The following is a 20837-nucleotide window of genomic DNA, read 5'->3' as shown; positions in this document are numbered from 1 at the left end:
CCACTGGTATGTCTTCATCTACAATGCCTCAGGTTTTGCTGCTCTTACACACACACACACACACACACACGAAACACACGAAGGGGAGCTTTCAGCTAGTGCCTCACTACCTGACCATCTGAGTGTCACTCACAGTGACCAGAGAGAAGGTGGAGAGAGACAGAGAGAGAGAAAGAAGGTGGAGAGGAGAGAGGGTTGAGAAACAGCGTGAGGGTGGAGAGGGAGAGAGATGGTTGAGAGAGGAGAGAGGGTTGAGAAACAGCGTGAGGGTGGAGAGGGAGAGAGATGGTTGAGAGAGGAGAGAGGGTTGAGAAACAGCGTGAGGTGGAGAGGGAGAGAGATGGTTGAGAGAGGGTTGAGAAACAGCGTGAGGGTGGAGAGGGATGGTTGAGAGAGGGTTGAGAAACAGCGTGAGGGTGGAGAGGGAGAGAGATGGTTGAGAGAGGAGAGAGGGTTGAGAAACAGCGTGAGGGTGGAGAGGGAGAGAGATGGTTGAGAGAGGAGAGAGGTTGTGATTCCCCTACAGAGAACCATGGCAGTGTTCTATATCTTCTCCTGTGTTGTCAAACGGTTTTATTATCTGCATCAATCTGGGTCAATCTCATCCTGTCATGGTGTTAGTAGATTCAGCTTTAATATGGAGATAATGATCTCCCATGGGGAGGAAGAGAGCGATTGGTAGAGAAAAAGGGACAGAGGGGCAAAAAAGTCCATCACAACTTTGTTTTTGATTGGTCTGGCCCCCCCTTGAACTCGTTATAAAGTACTACAGCCACACATTTCATTGAGTTTACAGCTGGTTTTCTTATGCATTGCACACACACTTGCCTCTGAGCTCTACTGTCTGCTTGTTGTTTGGTGGAACAGTGGTTGTAGGCCTTAATTCATTCCTTTTGCTTCTTTCCTGTTGCATATTCTTCTGAGTTAAATGTGAGGATTATCTGAGGTGAAAAACAAGACAACTTTCATAAGAGATAGAATTAAGCAGGCCAAAACTGTTGAGTTTACACGGAGTCCATTGCTTACAGATGTCTGGTTTACCTCCTGATTAGATGTAAAGAAGGAAAATCAGAGACATCTTAGCCCTAAATACCAATAGTTGTGCATTATGTTAGTAGTGGGTGTTGAGAGGACAGGCCGTTTCTGTTCTGGTCACTAGGTGGCAGCAGAGGATCTCGGTCAGTGTCTCCATAAAGATGGTCTAACTGCTGTCAGGAGGTTAAAAAACACCAAATGGAAAACCAAGTCAGCTGTGAACTGTGTACAGTACCAGTCAAAGGTTTGGACACACCTCCTCATTCAAGGGTTTTTCTGTATTTTGACTGTTTTCTACATTGTTGAATAATAGTGAAGACATCACAACAATGAAATAACACATATGGAATCATGTAGTAACCAAAGAAGTGTTAAACCAATCAATATATTTTATATTCTTCAAAGTAGCCACCCTTCGCATTCTCTCAACCTGCTTCATGAGGTAGTCACCTGGAATGCATTTCAATTAACAGGTGTGCCTTGTTAAGTTACTTTGTGGAATTTCTTTCCTTAATGCGTTTGAGCAAATCCGTGGAGTTGTGACATGGTAGGGGTGGTATACAGAAGATAGCCCTATTTGGTAAAAGACCAAGTCCATATTATGGCAAGAACAGCTCAACTACGCAAAGAGAAAAGTGCATCATCACTTTAAGACATGAAGGTCAGTCAATACGGAACATGATGGAGGGAGAGGATGAAAGTGTGAGTGGTAGAAGGACCCGAGCCGTCTTTCAGAATCACTACAGGTGATCGCCAGAGCAAACCACTTCCTACACACTCAGATGGCCCATATATGCTACACACACACACACACAAGACTGCTCTCCCGGGTCCTGGTCAGTTCCTGCATTGCATGATGGGAAAATATGTCTATGTATGTCTAACTACTGATGTCTGAAAACTAATAATATGCATCATGGTAATGCCTAGATTTCAAGGCTGTGATGCAGTGATAAGGCTGTGATGTAGCAGTGATAAGGCTGTGATGTAGCAGTGATAAGGCTGTGGTGCAGCAGTGATAAGGCTGTGGTGCAGCAGTGATAAGGCTGTGGTGCAGCAGTGATAAGGCTGTGGTGCAGCAGTGATAAGGCTGTGATGCAGCAGTGATAAGGCTGTGGTGCAGCAGTGATAAGGCTGTGGTGCAGCAGTGATAAGGCTGTGGTGCAGCAGTGATAAGGCTGTGGTGCAGCAGTGATAAGGCTGTGGTGCAGCAGTGATAAAGCAGTGATAAGGCTGTGGTGCAGCAGTGATAAAGCAGTGATAAGGCTGTGGTGCAGCAGTGATAAGGCTGTGATGCAGCAGTGATAAAGCAGTGATAAGGCTGTGGTGCAGCAGTGATAAAGCAGTGATAAGGCTGTGATGCAGCAGTGATAAAGCAGTGATAAGGCTGTGGTGCAGCAGTGATAAAGCAGTGATAAGGCTGTGGTGCAGCAGTGATAAAGCAGTGATAAGGCTGTGGTGCAGCAGTGATAAAGCAGTGATAAGGCTGTGGTGCAGCAGTGATAAAGCAGTGATAAGGCTGTGGTGCAGCAGTGATAAAGCAGTGATAAGGCTGTGATGCAGCAGTGATAAGGCTGTGGTGCAGCAGTGATAAGGCTGTGGTGCAGCAGTGATAAGGCTGTGGTGCAGCAGTGATAAAGCAGTGATAAGGCTGTGGTGCAGCAGTGATAAAGCAGTGATAAGGCTGTGGTGCAGCAGTGATAAAGCAGTGATAAGGCTGTGATGCAGCAGTGATAAAGCAGTGATAAGGCTGTGATGCAGCAGTGATAAAGCAGTGATAAGGCTGTGGTGCAGCAGTGATAAAGCAGTGATAAGGCTGTGATGCAGCAGTGATAAAGCAGTGATAAGGCTGTGGTGCAGCAGTGATAAAGCTGTGGTGCAGCAGTGATAAAGCAGTGATAAGGCTGTGATGCAGCAGTGATAAAGCAGTGATAAGGCTGTGCAGCAGTGATAAGGCTGTGGTGCAGCAGTGATAAGGCTGTGGTGCAGCAGTGATAAGGCTGTGGTGCAGCAGTGATAAGGCTGTGGTGCAGCAGTGATAAGGCTGTGATGCAGCAGTGATAAAGCAGTGATAAGGCTGTGATGCAGCAGTGATAAGGCTGTGATGCAGCAGTGATAAGGCTGTGGTGCAGCAGTGATAAGGCTGTGATGTAGCAGTGATAAGGCTGTGATGCAGCAGTGATGCAGCAGTGATAAGGCTGTGATGTAGCAGTGATAAGGCTGTGCAGCAGTGATAAAGCTGTGATGCAGCAATACAGCTGTGATTCAGTTAAGCCTGTGCTGCAGTGATAAGGCTGTGATGCAGTGATAAGGCTGTGCTGCAGTGATAAGGCTGTGATGCAGCGATAAGGCTGTGATGCAGCGATAAGGCTGTGATGATGCAGCGATAAGGCTGTGATGATGCAGCGATAAGGCTGTGATGATGCAGCGATAAGGCTGTGATGATGCAGCGATAAGGCTGTGATGATGCAGCGATAAGGCTGTGATGATGCAGCGATAAGGCTGTGATGATGCAGCGATAAGGCTGTGATGATGCAGCGATAAGGCTGTGATGATGCAGCGATAAGGCTGTGATGATGCAGCGATAAGGCTGTGATGCAGCAGCGATAAGGCTGTGGTGATGCAGCGATAAGGCTGTGTTGCAGCGATAAGGCTGTGATGATGCAACGATAAAGCTGTGATGCAGCAGCGATAAGGCTGTGATGCAGCAGCGATAAGGCTGTGATGATGCAGAGAGAAGGCTGTGATGATGCAGCGAGAAGGCTGTGATGATGCAGCGATAAGGCTGTGATGCAGCAGTGATAAGGCTGTGATGCAGCAATAAGGCTGTGATTCAGTTAAGGCTGTGCTGCAGTGATAAGGCTGTGATGCAGCAGCGATAAGGCTTTGATGCAGAAGCGATAAGGCTGTGATGCAGAAGTGATAAGGCTGTGATGCAGCAATAAGGCTGTGAAGATGCAGCGATAAGGCTGTGAAGATGCAGCGATAAGGCTGTGATAAAGCGATAAGTCTGTGATAAGTCTGATGATGCGGCGATAAGGCTGTGATGATGCGGCGATAAGGCTGTGATGATGCGGCGATAAGGAGGTGATAAGTCTGTGATGCAGTGATAAGTCTGATGATGCAGCGGCGATAAGTCTGATGCAGCGATAAGTCTGTGATAAGTCTGATGATGCAGTGATAAGGCTGTGATGATGCGGCGATAAGACTGTGATGCAGCGATAAGGCTGTGATGATGCGGTGATAAGGCTGTGATGCAGCAGCGATAAGGCTGTGATGCAGTGAAGAAAGGAAACCCATGACAAGGGGTAGGTATGTATTTTTTTAATCTTTAGAAACTGCAGCATCGGACAAGTTCTGAAGCGGTAAACCATGTTGTTTAACACCAGGACGATGGGGTCAGAACAAGACAATTCCCCCCAAGCAACACGCACACACTTTCTCTTACTAGTAACACACACACACTTTCTCTTACGAGTAACACACACACACACTTTCTCTTACTAGTAACACACACACACTTTCTCTTACTAGTAACACACACACACTTTCTCTTACTAGTAACACACAGTAGCGGTGCAAAGTACTGGAGCGGGGAGATCAAACAGTAGAACACTGACACAGAGCCAGGCTAAGGAATTAAGGGGGACTCCATTCACAGCCTTTCCATATACAACAAACTAAGAGGACATATTACTGACACCCACCCTACCCCCCCCTCCCCGTCAACCCAACTCCCAAACCACAACGGTCATTTTCTGATATATAGAAAATAGATCATTCCTACAATACATTCTCTAGTTTAAGATCAATATGAGACGGTTGGTTCAATATATACCAAAAGATCCATGCGTTCACAATACACATACAGTACAATAAAGAGTCAGCAAACGTCAATACAGTATCAAGATGGACATTACCTTCAGCAATTATATTTACTGTACCAGCATTTACAAACCTGTTGAGGGAGGGTTCCTGTGTGTGTGTGTGTGTGTGTGTGTGTTGCCCTTTTCAGCAGTCATCACCTCTGACCTCCTCCCAGGAAACGAAGGGGCCGGGAGTCTGGGACTATTGGGCCAAATAACTGCCACTCCAGCCTGTAGTCAAGGAAACGGACACTAGGGCAAGGTTTAGGGTTCAGCGTTTCCCCAGTGTGAAGGGTAAATGGTCACCCAACAAACAGCTATTCTGACTCTAGTCTACTGCCATCATTGACATTGGACTTAAAATCTAAAATGACCATCATGATAAATCAACCACAATCATTATATTTTCACCAAAGTAAGGAGGCTCAATGTAAGCTTCCTTGACCAGTGGTTGCTTCGTCTGTGCCATAATGAAAAGGGGCCACTGTATGGTGAGAGGAATGTGGGGGAAATCTATCAATTCCATATTTCATCTTACAGTTTAAAAGTCAAAAAAACAAAAACAATTGTGAGTGAATGGTGAGTTTAATGAATAAGCTATTAGGGGTCTGCAGAGACACCAAGTCAATTTGTCCTTCAGGCTGAGAGAGAGAACGAGGAGGGAGAGAGAGGGGGTAAGAGAGAATGAGAGACAAACAGAAAACGAGAGAAAGTGGAGAGAAATCCAAGATGGCCGAGTGTTGGCACAGTGGATGCCACAGTTACTAGGTGACGAACTGAGGGTGCACAAGAACCACCTTCTGAGGTTGCTTCTCATTATGAACAGAGTGACCCCCCTTAGAGTACCAAAGGCAGGGGGGGGGGGGGTCATGTATCCAAACCACATTCTAAAGTCTTTGTTTCCCAAAATCTATCTAATCTAAATCCCACTGAGATAGACTACCATCTATATTAAATCAGGACCCCCCCATCTCCCTAAGTTGTTTGTAAAATGTTGGCACAGCACGGAGAATATCTCAAATATTCACATTTCAGCAAACAAAGCCGAACAAACAAACAAACGTAACATATTAAACTAACATCTTCCCCCCTGTTTACAGTGTCTTTTTTTTTGCCAAGAGGATGCACCCTAAGCCACAGGCAATGACAATAAGGAATTGGCAATATGACTCGTCTTTTCTTTTGTCATACCACAGTCCCGCAGAGAAGGGGGCGTACAGTCAAAGGAGAATCTACAGTGCGCTAAGGGTAGGACACACACACACACACACACACACACACTACAATATTAAAATCTCAGTTGTTGCAGTTTGATGGTGGTACAGCAGTTGTCCATTTTATCATAGAACTTAACCAACATTGGCTGTGACCTGAAACGTTCGCTTTATAAAAAGAAAAATGATAAAATTGCATGAAGACATTAAATTAAAATGTACAAATTAGTCAGCAGACCTGTTGAGGGACACCAAATGCAAACCTGTTGAGGGACACCAAATGCAAACCTGTTGAGGGACACCAAATGCAAACCTGTTGAGGGACACCAAATGCAAACCTGTTGAGGGACACCAAATGCAAACCTGTTGAGGGACACCAAATGCAAACCTGTTGAGGGACACCAAATGCAAACCTGTTGAGGGACACCAAATGCAAACCTGTTGAGGGACACCAAATGCAAACCTGTTGAGGGACACCAAATGCAAACCTGTTGAGGGACACCAAATGCAAACCTGTTGAGGGACACCAAATGCAAACCTGTTGAGGGACACCAAATGCAAACCTGTTGAGGGACACCAAATGCAAACCTGTTGAGGGACACCAAATGCAAACCTGTTGAGGGACACCAAATGCAAACCTGTTGAGGGACACCAAATGCAAACCTGTTGAGGGACACCAAATGCAAACCTGTTGAGGGACACCAAATGCAAACCTGTTGAGGGACACCAAATGCAAACCTGTTGAGGGACACCAAATGCAAACCTGTTGAGGGACACCAAATGCAAACCTGTTGAGGGACACCAAATGCAAACCTGTTGAGGGACACCAAATGCAAACCTGTTGAGGGACACCAAATGCAAACCTGTTGAGGGACACCAAATGCAAACCTGTTGAGGGACACCAAATGCAAACCTGTTGAGGGACACCAAATGCATGAAATCTTCCACAACATTAATTTCTAATTTCACACATTATATATTCAACCACTTAAATACCCAAACTCAATTTTCATCAACTGGCTTAAAAAATGTTGAAGGAAATGGCATCTAGAGCACCTCGTCAAGATGTTTAGCTTACGGCTAAATACGCCGGATCAAACCGCTGAACGGACTCATAGATGCTGATAAGATGTCTGATTTAGCGCTGTCACGTTCAATGGTTTGATTTGATCTAACAAAGCGAATCGGGCTCCATCCTGGACTGGAAGACTGGGGACTAAAACATAGTTCCTAATACCTCGTCCCTAAAAGGCCTCAAAATGGAATCCTCACAGACTTCCTCTCTGGTTGCAGCTTTAGAGGTGCATGGTTTGGAACAAGGTCATAGACCCGGCTTAGGAACAGAGGGGACTAACTGAGAATTGGATAAAGAATTAGGATGGTCAAGTACATAATACCAAGACTGGATCTTGAATCTCTCCTTCTCGCGTACTGACGATCGGAAAGGCCAACATGCAACAGGGATTCTTACACTGCAACTCTTTATGAGACCAAGGCCCGTATTCACAATACATCTAGGATCAGTTTTACCTTTCAGATCATAACGAATAAGACGGGGAGGACCTGATCCTAGATCAGCACTCTTACTCTGAGACACCCTGTGAATATAGGCCCTGGAATGTCCAGAACTGAGAACTTCGACCAAAATTCTAAATCAATATCACAGTCCCGGGTTTCATTGAATAGGCGAAGGCATCCCACTTGGCACGGATGTCAAGTCAATGTTGGTTCAAAGTAATTTCATTGAAATGATGTGGTAAACAACATTGATTCAACCAGTGTGTGCCCAATGGGTGACTGGCTGGACAGATGAATAGCTACAAAGCGTGCTTGTTGAGCCCAAACAAAGTGTGCTTGTTGAGCCCTAAGGGAAGTTGATAGATTTTCTGCACCTATCAAAAATGGAATACAAATGAGGACCACACGTTTCAAAAAGGTTTCTATAACTCCAACCAAAATAGTCATTTTCCTCAGAGATCCCACAGACAGGACCAACGCACGTAGGAGCTGAATGCTCAAAAGGCCTCTCACCTCACCAGTCTCCCACTAACTAGACCCCCCCCCCCCCCGTACGGATCAGTCCAAAACACAAAATGAATACTTTTATACTGGACAGTGCGTTCATCCAAACATGCTCCAGTCTTTTTGCACCGCAGTTTTAACAACAAATAAAATACAAAAAAAACGGTACATTTATATCATGACTAATTTTAAACAATTCACTTTTTGTTTTATACAAGACTATAGACATAAGCCTACATCGCATAATCAACATTGGGAAAACAACAAGATAGCGCTTGACTGAAATACAAAAATACAGCGTTTTGGCTTGTAGGTCAATTTGTGCTACTACCATTCTCCCCTGTAACCTGTGTGGATAGTGACATGACCATCAGTGCTCTTCTCTCAAAAAAAAACGAATGAACTCATGTACTTCAGGTAGCAGCACGAAGTTACATATTCACACAAACCGGTAATCAAGCAAAGCATTCCTAGTGAGAGTCTTAAAGGCTGTTTATCCGGAGGCTTGATGCTTGCTAGTGTCCCATCCGTGCACTAACCCAGAGGTTAGTACTGATTGTTTTAACCTACATTGTCGCTATTGTGTAAGAAGCTTTAGCGCATGCAAAATGCTAACCTAGCTGGCTAGCTAAGCAACGGGAATGACCTTGAGATAGAAAAACACTTGGCTTTACTCACAGCATAGCACGGGATTGAGTCGCCATCCACAGACTGTGCGTCTGTCTATTGCATAAGGACGTTACTACAAAAACGAGAAGCAGGCAAAGAGGGTATTCCCTTTGATTCAGGCAGGATGACATAATTCCACGAGCCTGCAGCTCTGGCAGGATTTATTGCACACTTTACCAGAGGGGGGGCCCCTCACTAAAAGCCCTACCAGCCAAACTATAGATTTTTCAGGCGTTTTTTGCACTCCGGTTTCACACTCATACACAGCACACATACACTGAGACAGGGACTGAACCATTCAAGCCCCCTGTGGTTTAAACATTCACCTCTCTAGGAGGTACAATAAAACCCCTCTGTTGACCCCGAGTCTAGCATCCATACAAACGGCGTCCCTTTCTCAGACCCACAGTGTGTGGCTTATTCATCCAGAAAAGAGGACAGAGAGGAGTGTTCATCACTGTTCACATCATTTTGGAGACAAGCGAAACAGGACCCTTATCCCCTATTGGTCAGACAGCCAGCCAATGAGGGCACTCTCTCACCCCCAGTCTCTAGCACCAGTCGGCCATTTTGGTGCCAGTGCTAGCAGTAGAGAGACATCCTGCTGCGCCGCATGGCCTCGCTGATCAGGTAGGCCGGGCTCACCTCGGGCTCCTCTTTCATCACCTCAATGTTCTGCCATTCGCCGCACTGGTTGGACTTCTTTATGGTGTCCACCACGCACAGTGCATACAGGCAGTCCTCGAAGGTGGCCGCCATAGTCAGCGGCCTTCCATCCCATGTGCGCCGGTCATCCTGGTCCTCGAAGGCCTGCCGCACCGCCTGTACCATGCAAATAGTTCCTGTCAGGTAGGGTGAGGGGATGTCGCTGAAAGCCTTCTCCGGTAGGGAGGCCTTCTCCAGAGGGGTGCTGTCCTTCAGAAGTAGCTCCGGCCCTCCATCCATGGTGTTCTTCTGGCCGTACAGGTCCGTGCCGCTGACCGTCAGCCGGCCCACCGTGCCCACCACGATCACCTCCTGGCGGAAGTCGCCGGGCACGTTGAAGTTGAGCGTGACAGTGCAGCAGGCACCGCCCTCCAGCACCATCTGGAAGGTGCAGAAGTCGTCGCTGGTGATCTGGCGGATGCCACAGATGTGCGCCGTCTGCTTGACGAATGTCTTGAGGAAGCCGTGCACTTTGGCCGCCCGCTGGCCCGTCAGGAAGGTGAGCAGGTCGATGATGTAGGTACCCACCGAGTGCAGCCCCCCACCGCCCATCAGGTCGTCACAGCTCCAGTTGTACTTCTTACCCAACAGGCTGCTGCTGTGGACCTGGGCCTCGCAGACCAGCAGCTCCCCCACGTAGCCCTCCTCCACGAGCTCCTTCATCCGTACGAAGGCGGGCAGGAAGCGCAGCACGTTAGCCATGACGCTCAGCAGTTTGGGGTAGTACTGGGCGGCCGACATCATGCGGAAGGCATCCAGGGGGGTGGCGGTGCGGTCGCAGATCACGTTCTTACCAATACCTGCAGTAGGGGAAAGAGGGAGGGGAGTAGAGAGAGAGGTCAGTGTTACTCACACGCAGACATAATATCCTCCTCTCCATGAAAACATCCCGTGAAGAGACAATGAATCAATGCAAAAAAAATTGCTGACACACATTTCAACATAGCTTCCCCAAAACGATTTTAAACCCTTAGGTCAACAAGGGAATCTCATAATGAAAAATGAAACCACATTCCAGAAGCTTTTGTCAATACTGTTGTTGTCGTTGAGAGGAACGACTCACTCTGTTTGACATGAGTGTGCAGACAGAGTTGACTTTAGACTGCGGGGACCAAAGGGATGAGGAGACGGGAGGAAAAAGGTGAGTGTGAGAGTCAAAGAACTTTGATTCACTCATTAAAGCCCTTTCCTTTAATTCCACTACTTACTAAACCCGCAGTGGTGCTGTGCTCATAGCCTCATTACAGAGATCCCTGAGGAATGGTGCTCTGATCACACAGCCTCATTACAGAGATCTCTGAGGAATGGTGCTCTGATCACACAGCCTCATTACAGAGATCTCTGAGGAATGGTGCTCTGATCACACAGCCTCATTACAGAGATCTCTGAGGAATGGTGCTCTGCTCACACAGCCTCATTACAGAGATCTCTGAGGAATGGTGCTCTGCTCACACAGCCTCATTACAGAGATCTCTGAGGAATGGTGCTCTGCTCACACAGCCTCATTACAGAGATCTCTGAGGAATGGTGCTCTGCTCACAGCCTCATTACAGAGATCTCTGAGGAATGGTGCTCTGCTCACAGCCTCATTACAGAGATCTCTGAGGAATGGTGCTCTGCTCACAGCCTCATTACAGAGATCTCTGAGGAATGGTGCTCTGCTCACAGCCTCATTACAGAGATCTCTGAGGAATGGTGCTCTGATCACATAGCCACATTCCAGAGATCTCAGAGGAATGAAACTGCTGCAGATAATAGCCTCTGACACATCTAACAGCAGAGCAGAGAGAGGCTATTCACCTACTGCCCTGTCCGTGCCACTAGAAAGGCTAAAACAATTAACACAGAGCCGCTAATAGCTCACTTCACCATTAAGCTCATTACCCCCTGAGACGAGCAGTTAGCCTCTTCATAACGCTGAGTGACTTTTAGAAACATAATGGATACTTAACATCCACTAAAATAAAGGCAGTGTGAGGCGGCCAATCAAAAGACGCTAATCTAAGTACCTCCCAGTGGTAACAAAGTATTGATACCCCTCCCCCCTACACCACGGGATTCCTGGCCAGCCAGCCCTCTGTGAATCCTCAATGCCCGCTGTAATTACCCCAGTCACATAGATGAACAGCGGGGGTGGGAAAACACCCACCCCCCCCATTCCTCTTCTACATCAACCTCCCCCCACACCAGAGACATTTTGGAATTCAAAATTTCCCAGCTAATCTCCCATTAACTCCGAAAGGCAAGATCCAGCCAGGCCAGGAAATGGATCACCATGATCCAGTTCTGTGGTGCCACAGGGAAAAACCTTCCCCTTCTGACGAAGGCACAGAGGCTGGCTACAGTGTCCCCTCCATCAATGAGGCCTGGCCCTGGGTCTTCCCCGCTGTGAAAAGTTGAATTATTATGCCACATTTTTGCCAGTTTTACTTTAGTGAAACTGCAAACAGGATGCATGTTTTAGAATATTTGTATTCTGTACAGGCTACCTTCTTTTCACTCTGTCATTTAGGTTAGTCAATTAGGTTAGTATGGTGGAGTAACTACAATGTTGTTGATCCATCCTCAGCTTTCTCCTATCACAGCCATTAAACTCTAAACTGTTTTAAAGTCACCATTCACAATCACCACAGAGTGTGGGTGACACCAGATTGGCATTTCAGAGAGTAGACCTGACACAGTTCTTATAGCCTTTAGCCGTACCCTTATCCTACTCCTCTCCTCTGTTCCTCTGGTGATGTAGAGGTTAACCCAGGGCCTGTGTGTCCCCAGGCGCTCTAATCTGTTGACTTCTGTAACCGTAATAGCCTTGGTTTCATGCATGTTAACATTAGAAGCCTCCTCCCTAAGTTTGCTTTATCCACTGCTTTAGCACACTCCACCAACCCGGATGTTCTAGCCGTGTCTGAATCCTGGCTTAGGAAGGCCACTAAAATTTCTGAAATATCCATCCCCAATTACAACATTTTCCGTCAAGATAGAACTGCTAAAGGGGGCGGAGTTGCAATCTACTGTAAAGATAGCCTGCAGAGTTCTGTCCTCCAATCCAGATCCATTCCCAAACAGTTCGAGCTTCTACTTTTAAAAATCCATCTCTCTAGAAATAAGTCTCTCACTGTTGTCGCTTGTTTTCGACCTCCCTCAGCTCCCAGCTGTGCCCTGGGCACCATATGTGAATTGATTGCCCCCCATCTATCATCAGAGTTCGTACTGTTAGATGACCTAAACTGGGATATACTTAACACCCCGGCCTTCCTACAATCTAAACTAGATGCCCTCAATCTTACACAAATGATCAAGTAACCTACCAGGTACAACCCCAAATCCGTAAACATGGTGTCATGACGTTGGCCTGTTGGTGAGGTTTATGACCCCCATAAATACCTTTCCCCCTTTCCTCTCTCTCTCTAGTCTAGAGTGACTATTGGAAAGCCCTTTGTTTACATAGAGAGAGTCTGGTGAACAGAACCATATTTCGGTAATCCAACCAGTTGAAAATATGCGTTTATCCTTAAAGAATATGTCAGATCAGTTGTCATCTGAGACATTATTACTGATAATTACTGATGATAGGATGACAAACTGTACCTACACATTCTAGTTATCAGATTCACATATGAAACTATTTCTGAAAAGATTAAATGTAAATTTTAGCTTCTAAATGAATTGTTTCCATAAGGTAAACTCTGTTCACTCAGTGGCCACGCCCAAGTGAACAGACATTGGTTGTGAACTATGAAACACACCCTTCTCTCCACCACTATATAAGCACTTTACGAATATGTAACATTTGTGTTCCCGAGGACGTGAGGACTGCTGACCAGATGTTAAAAGGGCTAATATCAACTACAGAACCTCTTTCATATCGTCTGAGATCCCCAAGGATTGGAAAGCTGCTGCAGTCATCCCCCTCTTTAAACTGTTACAGACCTATATCCATCCTGCCCTGCCTATCTAAGGTCTTCGAAAGCCAAGTCAACAAACAGATCACTGACCATCTCGAATCCCACCGTACCTTCTCCGCTGTGCAATCTGGTTTCCGAGCCGGTCACGGGTGCACCTCAGCCACGCTCAAGGTACTAAATGATATCATAACCGCCATCGATAAAAGACAGTACTGTGCAGCAATCTTCATCGACCTGGCCAAGGTTTTCAACTCTGTCAATCACCGTATTCTTATTGGCAGACTAAACAGCCTTGGTTTCTCAAATGACTGACTCGCCTGGTTCACCAACTACTTCTCAGACAGAGTTCAGTGTGTCAAATCGGAGGGCATGTTGTCCGGTCCTCTGGCAGTCTCTATGGGGGTGCCACAGGGTTTAATTCTCAGGCCGACTCTTTTCTCTGTATGTATCAATGAAGTTGCTCTTGCTGCGGGTGATTCCCTGATCCACCTCACCGAGACGACACCATTCTGTATCCTTCTGGCCCTTCCTTGGACACTGTGCTATCTAACCTCCAAACGAGCTTCAATGCCATACAACACTCCTTCCGTGGCCTCCAACTGCTCTTAAATTCATAAAAAAAACTACAATGTGATTTTCTGGATTTTTTTTCCTCACTTTGTCATAGTTGTATAGTTATAGTCATAGGTTGTAGAACCTATGATGAAAATTACAGGCCTCATCTTTTTAAGCGGGAGAACTTGCACAATTGGTGGCTGACTAAATACTTTTTTGCCCCACTGTATATGCATATTATTAGTACATTTGGATAGAAAACACTCTGAAGTTTCTAAAACTGTTTGAATGATGTCAGAGTATAACAGAACTCATATGGCAGGCAAAAAACCTGAGAATAAATCCAACCAGGAAGTGGGAAATCTGAGGTTTGTAGTTTTTCAAGTCTTTGCCTATCGACTATACAGTGTCTATGGGGTCATATTGCACTTCCTAAGGCTTCCACTAGATGTCAACAGTCTTTAGAACCTGTTTGAGTCTTCTACTGTGAAGGAAGGGGGAATAAGAGCTGATTGAGTCAGGGGTCTGCCAGAGTGACATGAGCTGATCACGCGCGCTCCCGTGAGAGCAACCTGCAATTCTTTGCAATTGCAATTCTAAAGACAAAGGAATTCTCCGGTTGGAACATTATTGAAGATTTATGTTAAAAACATCCTAAAGATTGATTCTATACATCATTTGACATGTTTCTACTGAAATACATTCTACGAACTATAACTCTCTACTTTTCGTCTGAACTTTCGCCTGGACTTGCCCGCACCTCGTGAGTTTGGATTTGTTTACCAAACGCATGAACAAAAAGGAGGTATTTGGACATAAATGGACTTTATCGAACAAAACAAACATTTATTGTGGAACTGGGATTCCTGGGAATGCATTCTGATGAAGATCATCAAAGGTAAGTTAATATTTATAATGCTATTTCTGACTTCTGTTGACTCCACAACATGGCGGGTATATCTGTGTGGCTTATTTTGTTGTCTGAGCGCTGTACTCAGATTATTGCATGGTGTGCTTTTTCCGTAAAGCTTTTTAAAAATCTGACACAGCGGTTGCATTAAGGAGAAGTGGATCTAAAATTCCATGCATAACAGTTGTATCTTTTATCAATGTTTATTATGGGTATTTCTGTAAAATCACTGGATGTTTTGGAACAAGTGAACGTAACGCGCCAATGTAAATATGAACTTTATCGAACAAAACATACATGTATTGTGTAACATGAAGTCCTATGAGTGTCATCTGATGAAGATCATCAAAGGTTAGTGATTTAATTTTCTCTATTTCTGCTTTTTGTGACTCCTCTCTTAGGCTGGAAAAATGGCTGTGTTTTTCTGTCACTAGGCGGTGACCTAACATAGTTTGGTGTGCTTTCGCTGTAAAGCCTTTTTGAAATCAGAGACTGTGGTGGGATTAACAACAAGTTTATCTTTAAAATGGTGTGAAATACTTGTATGTTTGAGGAATTATGAAAATTATGAGATTTCTGTTGTTTGAATTTGGCGCCCTGCACATTCACTGGCTGTTGCAGGATTTCAGTCTCCCATGGACATACGTTGTAACCGAAATGACGCTAGATCGAATTCCAAAGCCGATAAGGTGAAAACTCTGCCAATATGCCCTTATGCACTTAACCCTATTTGGTGCAGGGTAGCCATTGATTATGACAGAACCTGGCCATGACACTCTCCAAGGGTGTCTCAGGAGGATTTGTGATTTCCAATTCACACACATGCGTATTAATATACACTTGTACATGTGTGAAATAGGACAAATAAGCATCCACCAAATTATTATTGTTATTTTTATTATTATAATTAGCCCATTATCAGTCACTGGGAGGAGTTGAAAGTGGGTAGAACAAGGAGAACAAAAGAATAAAACAACGCCACAGATTACACATCCTCCATCTCTATGGAGACACCGAACACTGGGGAACACTGCTGCCCTATCAGAAAGAGAGAAAGGAAAGCCTGTAACCTGATGGCTATACCCTAACTTGCCATTTGCACAATAGATGCCACTTAGCCCAGTTTCTAGCTCAGATTGCACTGATTGACAGGGAGAATATGGGAGAACATGGATGTTGGTGTAAACTAACTCAAGAGTGGTGAAATGCCGCATCATTATGACAAAGGGTCAGTGGACTTCCCGTGGCGCCAGCTACTCCTCTGTGTTAGACTTTCTGTTTTTTATTTTGCTGGTCTTAACTTTGGCGAAAACTTTACTTTTTTTGTGTGTGTGTTTTCTATGACCGAAAAGATCTTCTGGGCATGATAACAGCGATCACTAACCTCCATTTGGATGACGATTTATACACTGAACAAAAACATAAACGCAACAATTTTCAAATATTTTACTGAGTTACAGTTCATTAAAGAAAATCAAGTCAATTGAAATAAATTCATTACACACCAACTACACTGAACAAAAATATAAACGCAACATGCAACCATTTCAATGATTTAACTGATTTTACAGTTCATACAAGAAAATCAGTCAACTGAAATACATTCATTCTAATTATTTCACATGACTGGGAATACAGATATGCATCTGTTGGTCACATATACCTTTAAAAAAGGTAGGGGCGTGGATCAGAAAACCAGTCAGTATCTGGTGTGACCCCCATAGGCATCACACAGCGCAACACATCTCCTTCACATAGAGTTGATCAGACTGATTGTGGAATGTTGTCCCAACTCTTCTTCAATGGCTGGGTGAGGTTGCTGGATATTGGCAGGTACTGGAACACGCTGTCGTACACATCGATCCAGAGCATCCTAAACATGCTCAACGGGTGAGATATCTGGTGAGTATGCAGGCCATGGAAGTACTGGGACATTTTCAGCTTATGGGAATTGTGTACAGATCTTTGCGTCATGGGGCCTTGTATTATCATGCTGAAACATGAGGTGATGGCAGTGGATGAATGGCACGACAATGGGCCTCAGGATCTCATCACAGTATCTCTCTGCATTCAAATTGCCATCTGTAATTGTGTTCGTTGTTCATAGCTTATGCCTGCCCATACCATAACGCCGCCATAGGGCACCCTGTTCACAACATTGACGTCACCCTCATATCGCCATACACACTATCTGCACGGTACAGTTGAAACCGGGATTCATCCGTGAAAAGCTTATCCAGTGTGCCAGAGGACATCAAAGCTGAGCATTTGCCCACTGATGTCAGTTACAAACTGTAGTCAAGTCAAGCTTTCCTGAGACAGTTTCTGACGGTTTGTGCAGAAATTCTTTGGTTCTGCAAACCTACAGTTTCATCAGCTGTCCAGGTGGCTGGTCTTAGACGATCTCTCAGGTGAAGAAGCCGGATGTAGAGGTCCTGGGCTGGCGTGGATACACTTGGTCTGTAGTTGTGAGGCCGGTTGGATGTAATGCCAAATTTTCTAAAACAACATTGGAGGCAGCTAATGGTAGAGAAATTAACATTAAATTATCTGGTAACAACTCTAGTGGACATTCCTGCAGTCAACATGCCAATTGCACGCTCCCTCAAAACTTGAGACATCTGTTGCATTGTGTTGTGTGACAAAACTGCACATTTTAAGAGTGGCCTTATATTGTCCCCAGCACAAGGTGCACCTGTGTAATGATCATACTGTTTCATCAGCATCTTGATATGCCACACCTGTCAAGTGGATGGATTATTTTGGCAGAGGAGAAAATGCTCACTAACAGGGATAAACAAATTTGTGGACAAAATTTGGAACAAATAAGTTTTGTGTGTGTATGGAAACGATCTGGGATCTTTAATTTCAGATCATGAAAACATGGGACCAAGACTTAACATGTTGTGTTCATATGTTTGTTCAGTATTACTTCAACAAGTTAGAGGCACAGGACATATTGCTCAACCCGGACCAGGCCCTAATCACTGAGACTAAGACCTCCTGACCCCTCCTGTCTCAGCCTCCAGTATTTATGCTGCAGTAGTTTATGTGTCAGGGGGCTAGGGTCAGTTTGTTATATCTGGAGTACTTCTCCTGTCCTATCCGGTGTCCTGTGTGAATTTACAGTGCCTTGCTTAAGTATTCGGCCCCCTTGAACTTTGCGACCTTTTGCCACATTTCAGGCTTCAAACATAAAGATATAAAACTGTATTTTTTTGTGAAGAATCAACAACAAGTGGGACACAATCATGAAGTGGAACGACATTTATTGGATATTTCAAACTTTTTTAACAAATCAAAAACTGAAAAATTGGGCATGCAAAATTATTCAGCCCCCTTAAGTTAATACTTTGTAGCGCCACCTTTTGCTGCGATTACAGCTGTAAGTCGCTTGGGGTATGTCTCTATCAGTTTTGAACATCGAGAGACTGAAATTTTTTCCCATTCCTCCTTGCAAAACAGCTCGAGCTCAGTGAGGTTGGATGGAGAGCATTTGTGAACAGCAGTTTTCAGTTCTTTCCACAGATTCTCGATTGGATTCAGGTCTGGACTTTGACTTGGCCATTCTAGCACCTGGATATGTTTATTGTTGAACCATTCCATTGTAGATGTTGCTTTATGTTTTGGATCATTGTCTTGTTGGAAGACAAATCTCCGTCACAGTCTCAGGTCTTTTGCAGACTCCATCAGGTTTTCTTCCAGAATGGTCCTGTATTTGGCTCCATCCATCTTCCCATCAATTTTAACCATCTTCCCTGTCCCTGCTGAAGAAAAGCAGGCCCAAACCATGATGCTGCCACCACCATGTTTGACAGTGGGGATGGTGTGTTCAGGGTGATGAGCTGTGTTGCTTTTACGCCAAACATAACATTTTGCATTGTTGCCAAAAAGTTCCATTTTGGTTTCATCACCCTGAACACACCATCCCCATCCTCACACAGAACCAGATACACAGAGGGGCCAGGGTAGACATACCATCCCCATCCTCACACAGAGGGGCCAGGGTAGATGTGTTGGGAGCAACATAAGCCCTGGGAATAGAACTAATGATGGGGAGCAGGTGACACACACTGCATATATTGCCAAAATATGTAGTCAGATGAATATGTATTGGGGCTAAACGCCCCAATAACACAAAAGCATGTGTCTCCTGCATACAATGTCCATACACCAATACAATACCGAAATATATTGAAGTCCAACTACACACACATTATACCCCCAACAGGACACATAGGCTATCACAGCCTAATATGAGTCTGGAAGGAGAGTTTACAGTCTAGCCAGACAACTAGGTATTTGTAGTTCCCACATATTCTAAGTCAGAGCCGTCCAGAGTAGTGATGCTAGTCGGGCGGGTGGGTGCGGGCAGCGAACGGTTGAAAAGCAGGCATTTAGTTTTACTAGCGTTTAAGAGCAGTTGGAGGCCACGGAAGGAGTGTTGTATGGCATTGAAGCTCGTCTGGAGGGTTGTTAACACAGTGTCCAAAGAAGGGTCAGATGTATACAGAATGGTATCATCTGCGTAGAGGTGGATCAGGGAATCGCCCGCAGCAAGAGCGACATCATTGCTATATACAGAGAAAAGAGTCGGCCCGAGAATTGAACCCACCCCCATAGAGACTGCCAAAGGTCCAGACAGCAGGCCCTCCGATTTGACACACTGAACTCTGTCTGAGAAGTAGTTGGTGAACTAGGCGAGTCAGTCATTTGAGAAACCAAGGCTGTTGAGTCTGCTGATAAGAATACGGTGATTGACAGAGTCGAAAGCCTTGGCCAGGTCGATGAAGACGGCTGCACAGTACTGTCTTTTTCCAATGACGGTTATGATATCGTTTAGTACCTTGAGCGTGGCTGAGGTGCACCCGTAACCAGCTCGGAAACCGGATTGCATAGCGGAGAAGGTACGGTGGGATTCGAAATGGTCAGTGATCTGTTTATTAACTTGGCTTTCAAAGACCTTACAAAGGCAGCTAAACACAATGGCACTTTAGGATGACAATAACATAGAAGCGTCTGGAAAAAAAATGGGAACCAGTCGTTGTGATCTGCCACCTGGGACGCTATCAGCATGCTACTCTGAGGCTACACAGTGTCAACAGATTTACAGCCAGGCCAGCCAGGCCAAGTTTCATAGAGTGGAACAGGTAATGGAATTCTACTGCCGTTGTACAGGAACTAAATAACCAGCTGTCACCATGCACTCGCAGCTATTATGACTCAGTGTGCGAGTCTGTGTGCGCATGTAGTAAACAGGAAAATAAGAAGTGTTTGGGCTTCCAAAGTCATCTGCTAGCGACTCGGCGGAAAAGTAATTAGCCCAGCAGCCAATGAACTCAAGGAGGCTACAACATTCTGTCCAATCAGTGTTTATAGGCTTTTTCAGAAGCTCAAAACACTAATTGATTTACACTGATGGATGGGAGATAAAAATGGGCTGTTGTTTGGAGTGGACCGGTTGATAACGATAAAAATATGCATCCAGTTTTGATTGCATGAATGAGTAATAGATTGAGGCTTTCCAACTCAGAGAGAAGATACTTCTGAAGTAGTTCCAACCTGGGATTGAGTCAAAGTTGTGCTAACGCTCTAGATTGTAGCTCAGTAGAACAGAAAACTATTTTACTGAGCAAATGCTGACGTACAGTTGAGCTGAGAACCTCTCTAACCATCATGTTCATCACAAAAGGTTGAATGATAAGAGGCACACAGACCCGTCACTGTATCACACTGGAAGTGTGTAACACACTGGGCATCATACCACTACCGTTCTTCGGCTTTTAAAAAGGACACATCCGAAACGCAGCAGCTGACGAAGGAGAGAAGGATAGTGACAGACGAAAACCAGACACCTAGTAACAATCTCATCTTTAAGGCTGCTTGCCCAAACTGAATTTGTCCTAAAGTAACTAACAAGAGGGAGGAATCACTGAGCTAAGGAACACAAGTTAGT

The 20837-nt window shown here is 45.1% G+C and overlaps 1 protein-coding gene across 2 annotated transcripts in view; it reads right to left on the bottom strand.

The window, feature by feature from the left end:
* Positions 1-4344: 4344 nt before the first annotated feature.
* LOC109909769 (glucose-fructose oxidoreductase domain-containing protein 1-like) overlaps positions 4345-20837 on the bottom strand; it is a 38656-nt gene continuing 22163 nt past the window's right edge. For both annotated transcript variants that reach the window (XM_020508786.2, XM_020508785.2), the window contains exon 2: positions 4345-10311. In XM_020508786.2, coding sequence (XP_020364375.1) covers positions 9389-10255 — 867 coding nt within the window. In that variant the 5' untranslated portion in view covers positions 10256-10311 and the 3' untranslated portion in view covers positions 4345-9388. The remainder of the gene's footprint in view (positions 10312-20837) is intronic.

This window comes from Oncorhynchus kisutch, linkage group LG18 (assembly GCF_002021735.2).
Source record: "Oncorhynchus kisutch isolate 150728-3 linkage group LG18, Okis_V2, whole genome shotgun sequence".
NCBI classification, from domain to species: domain Eukaryota; kingdom Metazoa; phylum Chordata; class Actinopteri; order Salmoniformes; family Salmonidae; genus Oncorhynchus; species Oncorhynchus kisutch.
Note: the sequence above shows the minus strand (reverse complement) of the source record. Positions and strands in the feature narration are given on the sequence as shown.